At 36.2% G+C, this 7121-nt stretch overlaps 1 protein-coding gene across 4 annotated transcripts in view; it reads left to right on the top strand.

Moving 5' to 3' along the window:
- LOC106880015 (zinc finger protein 410) overlaps positions 1-7121 on the top strand; it is a 39881-nt gene that overhangs the window by 27259 nt on the left and 5501 nt on the right. For 3 of the 4 annotated variants that reach the window (XM_052971637.1, XM_014929809.2, XM_014929808.2), the window contains exon 7: positions 4184-4405. The exons of the other annotated variant lie outside the window; for it this stretch is intronic. In XM_052971637.1, coding sequence (XP_052827597.1) covers positions 4184-4405 — 222 coding nt within the window. The remainder of the gene's footprint in view (positions 1-4183; positions 4406-7121) is intronic. 4 annotated transcript variants of the gene reach the window in all.

Genomic DNA, 7121 nt, shown 5'->3' with positions numbered 1-7121 from the left:
GTTAGTTTAGCAAATAAAATAATTTGCTAGGTGAAGTCATCTTGAACAGGTACACCTTAGATTAAAATATATAAATTTGGAATTGTGTAAATGTATGAATTTTAAACATACTCACACACACACACACACACACACACACACACAGAAAATCTGCCTTTTATAGATAAGATACACAAATATTGAGGATGTAATTTCTTTGTATGGAATTTTTTAAAAATCTGGATATCAGCTGATGTTATCAAATATATTGAAAGAAAGTTTCACAATATATATGGATAAACAGTCTAATGTGTAAAGTGAATAAAAGAAAATAGAGAAGAAATATAGTGGATACTTGGGTAATTTTATTTGTATCACAATAAAAAAAAGTAATACATAAAAGATTCAGGATGTAAAAGAAGTGAATCAACAAAAGAAATAAACATAAAAGAATCCTACATATGTTTCAATCCAGCCATTAGGTTTTGATCATCAGCATTCAAGCGATGTTAGATGTAAAATAACCCCACGTTATGTCCAGATTTCATCAGGGAGTGATGTTTACTTCCAGGTGGTGAACAACGAAATAATTAAATATTCGAGCGTAAACATTTTATTAACTTTATATACATATGTATATATATATATATATATATGTGTATGCATATGTATATATGTATATATATATATATATATATATATATATATATATATATATATATATATATATATATACGCACACACATACTAATGTATGCTGAATTCTGAACAGACAGAAGAGAAAGAAGTGACAGTGGAGTTCTTTTGTACATCCATGAAGATGTCACATCACTAACCCTGCTGTTATATTCAAATTCGGTCTGTGATATATTCATTGTGCATTTAAAGCAACTTGATATGGTAATATGCACATTATATCACCCACCTGATGCCTCAAGTCACGATGGTAAATTTGAGGAAAGCTTTACAATGATAAAACAAATACTAACAAAACTATATCAAAGCATTGATGTACTTCTGATGAGTAACTTCAACTTCCCCAAAATCAGTTGGCCTGAAGGCAACATAATCTCAGGAATGACAGGCAAAGAGCACAATTAAGCAGAATCTTTACTTGATCTCATGAAAATGCTGTTCATAGAAAAAACCAAACGCTCCCCAGCCAAAAACAATAACATATTAGACCTCTGTTTCACCAACAACATGGATTTTATCCACAATGTAAAGATATCACTGACAATCTTCTCAGACCACAACTGTACTATTTGTGGTGGCTCTCTCTGATATGTCCTCAACCACTCAAACCATCTATGCTGATGATACAAAAGTATTATAGGAAGTCAAGGACCCTGATGACATACTAAAACAGCAAAACAACCTGCATGCAATATACAAATAAGCTGATGAAAAGAAGTTTCAGAATACACAGGACCAGGAGGTAGTGCAATCCAAGAGTAAGACTTGAGAATCCACATGAGTAATGATGCAACATTCCAGGTGCATATTACCAAAATGACAACACAATGCAGGTGAGTAACTGGATGGATTCTGAGATCATTCAGAACCAAGGAAAAAGGATACCATGCTACTCCCATGGAGAACTTTTATTCTCAGTTGTCTGGATTACTGCTCCCAACTGTGGTCACTAAAGAGCATCAAAATGGCAGCAAAGCTTGAGGTAATCCAGGATCATTACACAAAGAAGATTGACTCAGTGAAACAGATGAGCCACTGGGAGAGGTTAAAGGAACTAAAGCTCTACTCCCTTGAGAGAGGGTGTGAAAGATATACAATAATATACATATGGAAGATTCTGGAAGGTCTAACTCCCAACTTTGGAACTGAAAGCTATACCAACTACTGAACTGGACAGTGCTACATATTGCCAAAGATCCCATCTTCTCCATCTCAAATAAGGACTCACAACTGTAACAGCTTGGGTTTCAGTAGTTCACACCTATTCAACATTCTGTCAAATAACTTCAGAGATTTGCAAGGTGTATATGTGGAGGTCTTCAAAGAGCATCTGACAAATTTTTATCTGAGATACCAGAGGAGCCCACATTGCAATAAGATGCACAACAAAGAGCTGCTTCATCCCAACTCACCACTTCACCAAAAACAGTACAGAAAGGAAACCTAAACACACCGAAAGGCTGTGCTCAAGCATAGCCCCAGCCTTTGACTAAAAGCTGTAAAAGATATACACACATACACACACATGTGAATACACATGCATATATAAAGTATGGAGCTCTAAACAAGAGGCTCACTAAAGAAAGTATTTAACTAGATTTCAATCAACCCTAAGTGAGCAGGTCTATGATCAAAGGCATTCCAGCCATGCCCCCTCCATCCCTTTATGAATACATCTAGAACTACATTATCCATTGTGTCATTTACTTATTTATGACAGTAGAGCATGATTTGAAGGAATTATTTTTAGCATATCTATCAACCACTCCTAGGGTCGCTTGTTGGCTCTGTTCTATATGTTATAGCTTGAAATTAGATTTGACAGAATATCATGGTGATGAAGTCCTTTCCAAAAATGTTTGAACTAGATCAATGCTGACAATTTACTCTTTTATTTGTTTCAGTCATTTGACTGCGACCGTGCTGGAGCACCACCTTTAGTCGAACAAATCGACCCGAGGACTTATTCTTTGTAAGCCTAGTACTTGTAAACACACTAACATTGGTGTTCAAGCAATGGTGGGTGGGGGGGACAAACACAGGCACACAAGCATACACATACACACACACACACACACACACATATATACGACGGGCTTCTTTCAGTTTCCGTCTACCAAATCCACTCACAAGGCTTTGGTCAGCCCGAGGCTATAGTAGAAGACACTTTGCTCGACAAAAAATATTTTAAGTCCAGGTATAACACAAAGAATATATTTGTGTAACAAATAGTTTTACAATCAAATATGTGAACAACATTGTGCCCTTAAAATATACATTCTGTCATTGGTTTAGTCTACAGCATTACACTAATAACAGATGTTCTCTCCCAAACTAATGAGGGAGCCTCTATACAGTCATTAAATGTACTAAACATAGCAGTATAGTAGTCAAATCTATCTCAACTCATATCCTATCACCTTAAACAGTGGACAGTGTAGTTTCTTCTCATATACAAAAGGATGGGATAGTTACAGCTGCAGTGTCTTTGGTTATTGATCTACTTAATCAAGACTAATCTGAGGTTAAACAACAACAACAACAGATGTTCTGTTCTCTTTGTGTACAAATATCAAGATGTAGGATCTATGTATTAGAGCAATGAGACTATATGTTAAAGAAACATGAAACACAATGAGAATAAAAGACCGGCAAAGACTAGAAAGAAAGGAGACTATCCATATGTATATTTATTGACTAAAGAATTGATACTTAAAGAAAGCAACTCAAAATGAAGCATACAATTGAAATACAGAATAGAAACTATACTAATTGGATGTAGGATTTAGAGATAAGTGTTAATTATAGTAGACGTGTGATGGAGTTATACTAGCATAGCAAAGTGAACAAGGCTAATTTTTAGAGTATGTTTTGAGTGCATGATTTTTCATGGAGCCTCTATGTGTTTGACTGGATGGTGAAGAAGTAGCTTTATTTAAGATTGCCTTGATGGTACATACATCAAGCTTCTCATGAGAGCTCCAAAAATATGGCACAAGCACAAGAACAAAGAGGGAATTTATACACTTATGCCAGTCTTCTCTGCTATTGTTGCTCAATAAGGGTTAGGTTTTGGTGATCACTGCCATCATGATGACTACCAAATCAGATTAGATGTTATACTTTGAATATTTCTCTACCCTAATAGAGGACAAAACCCACTCAAACATATTGATGTTATTGGCAGAGACACATGAAATTGAAGAACCTAGTAAAGTTAATGGAAATGACATGCTAAATATCAGAATCCATACCAGGATGTTTTTCTTTAGCCCTGGGTCATCTTTAACTGAAGTGTTCCAGCCATGATCCTCCCATCCCATTGTATTTTCAGGCAATGTTTTCATAAATTTGTCTAATTTGTGCCTCTTATTTTTAAAAAGATAAGATGTAGTTTGTTAGGAATTTGGCTGCTATTTCTAGCATGCCGAGCACCCATGTAGAAGCTTCTCTCATTGGTTCATGCCAGCATGTTGATACTGACTATGGTAGTTATTTTATTTTCTAGGTGAAAAACCCTTTGTTTGTTATGAATGTGGGAAGACGTTTTCTCAGAGTGGTAGCCGCACAGTTCACATCAAGAGACACCACGGGCTTCTTTCTAAAAAAGTGAAGAAAGAGATTGAACAGTTACCTTCAAAAGAAAATTCTAGAACAAAAGAAAATAGTCCAAATATTTTTGTTTTGAGAAATTCAGAAGAGAATGAAGAAAGCCTTTTGCAATACCAAGGTAAACTATAAAAATCATTTTAAACTAAGACATAGTATATTTTAGAGTTATGCTTTTTCAGCAAACAACTTGATCTGGGATAACATGTTATAACTGAAGCAATTACATGTTGAAAATCTTGATAGCTATTCATACACACACACGTATTGTCTCTACAGCAAAACATCTATTATACTCTAGCATCTCAACACCTGGCACAAAGCTACCTCCTTCAATACTCCCCCCTCCCATTCAGTTGAGGGGTCTTGTCTTACGCGTTACTTGGTGACCTCACTAGTGCTGGTGCCATGAAGCAAAAGTATTCAACCCACTGTAGAAAAGTTGTTAACAAGGGTGTCAAGCAAAAGCAGACATTGAAGCTCATTGCAGTCTACTGGCTTGTTGGATCCTGTCAAACCATCCAACTAATACCAGTGTGGAACATAGATGTTAAAAGTTGATGATGATGATGACTTTAAATATATAATATATATATATATATATATATATATATATAATAAAAAGCAAAAAAGTATATATTTCACAGTTAATTCATAATTTAGTTACTCTAAACAGCTGTTTCATTAGGAATAAACATTATTATAATTAATTAGTTTAAATTAATTTAAAGCAATGTTTATCCCAAATTATCAGGAATATTATAGGCTATACTAATCATAAACTGTTGCTGGTTTGTATATGTGTGTGGTAAGAAGTTTGCTTCACAAGTACACAGTTGCCAGTCCCCTGTATGGTACCTTGAGCAAGTGTCTTCTACTATAGCCCTGGGCAGATCAAACCTTTGTGAATGGATTTAGGAAACCCACTGTGTATGTGTGTGTGTGTATGTATGTATATATATATATATATATATACATACACACACACACGGTGCGATGGGTAAATTGTCATCATTTTCTGTTTTTATTTTCACACATGCACATTGTTTTTGTTTTTTTTTTATTTTGTCAACTACACAGGAAAGTACAGTCAGTTGGGCACCATCTGTGCGAAAAACAGCACTATGATGCAATCCACTCTGCCAGAAATTTGGAAACAACATGCTGTACTGCTTGGCATTTGCACCGGAAGCTTCAATAGGAACATTTCAGTGTGTTTGGGTGTCAATCTAAGGACAGTGCAGAGGATTTGGAAAGAGCTGGATAAGTCTAATGGTGATTACAAAGCTACGCAGTTTGGAGAACTAACTCTGATCATTCTGATAAGAAAAGAACTCCTGCATTTGTTGGTGAGATCCTGGCCATGATTGACAACAATCCCTCCAAGTCAATCAGGCCCATTGCCAGGGACATGGGAGTGTCTGAGTTTCTTATTAGGTAGGTAGTGCATAAAGACATTCAGTATTCCTCATACAAGATGAGAAAGGGCCAATTTTTATCCCAAGCCATCAAGGACAAGAGGAAAGACTGCGCTACAAAGCTTTTGAACAAACTCAAGCATCCCCTCCAACCGAACATGCTTTGGTTTTTCTCAGATGAGAAAAATTTCTGCTAAGATCAGATGGTGAATACACAGAACAACTGTTGGCTTGCCGTGTCCCCAAAACATGCATCAAGAGTGATAAAAATCAAACATCCAGTCAACATCAAGGTGTTTGGAGTGATCGCTAGTGATGGTGATGTTATGCCTCCATTCATCTTCCCATACGGCCTCAGGCTCAACACAGGAGGATATAGTGCTGCCTTGGATCAAGAGGGTAGTTGCTGGAAGACCCTATGTCTGGCAACAGGACTCTGCACCATGTCACACAAGCAGGAGAACCCAATCAAGGCTGTCAGACAATTTCTGCAACCACATCATCCCTAACATCTGGCCACCTAACTCCCCAGACTGCAACCCCCTTGATTATTATGTGTGGGGCACAGTTGAATGAAAAACAACAAAACTCCTTGTAACACCAAAGATGAACTGAAGGCAAGGATTATGGCAGCATTCACCAACTTAAACAAGGAGACCATCCAGAAGAGTTGCAGGATATTCCAAAGTCATCTAGAGGCTGTAGTTGAAGCCAATGGCAATTTTATTGAATAAATTTACTCTTTAGTATTTCAATATATCTGTTAAAATGAAATGTCAGTGTTATTTTCATTTTTGCATAATTTAGATGACACTTTATTCACCGCACACTATATATCCACATGACCAACCAGATTACCAGATGTTACACATTGCTGGTCACAATGTGCTTTTGCATATACATACATATACATATATATATATATATATATATATATATATATATATGTGTGTGTGTGTGTGTGTGTCGATAGTGGTGATGGTGGCGGTGGTGCCACGGCGGCGTCTACTTGCCTTCATATTGTATAGTAGTTGGTAGCCAGCATCACCATCATGTCAATGGTGTCCTGTTTCCAATCTTCTATGGAAACATGTCTGGTCATGGGGAAACATTACCTTGCCTGGAAAGGGGTGATGGTTGGTGATAGGAAAAACATCTGGCCATAAAAAATTCATAGCTTGCATGACAGTGACATTCATTTACAGCTATTACATGAAGTCAAGGCAGGGAAACAGTAACACACACACGCACGCATGACATATATATATATATATATATATATATATATAATTCAATACTAGGATAAAGTCTTGTATAAGAATTTATCAAGTAGCTAGCGTGGAAAAACCTAAGGGAAAAATCCATCATTTATTCCCTAAAATATATTTATTTATATAAGGGCATTACTATATATGAATG

This window comes from Octopus bimaculoides, chromosome 11, assembly GCF_001194135.2.
Source record: "Octopus bimaculoides isolate UCB-OBI-ISO-001 chromosome 11, ASM119413v2, whole genome shotgun sequence".
Classification (NCBI taxonomy): domain Eukaryota; kingdom Metazoa; phylum Mollusca; class Cephalopoda; order Octopoda; family Octopodidae; genus Octopus; species Octopus bimaculoides.
Note: the sequence above shows the minus strand (reverse complement) of the source record. Positions and strands in the feature narration are given on the sequence as shown.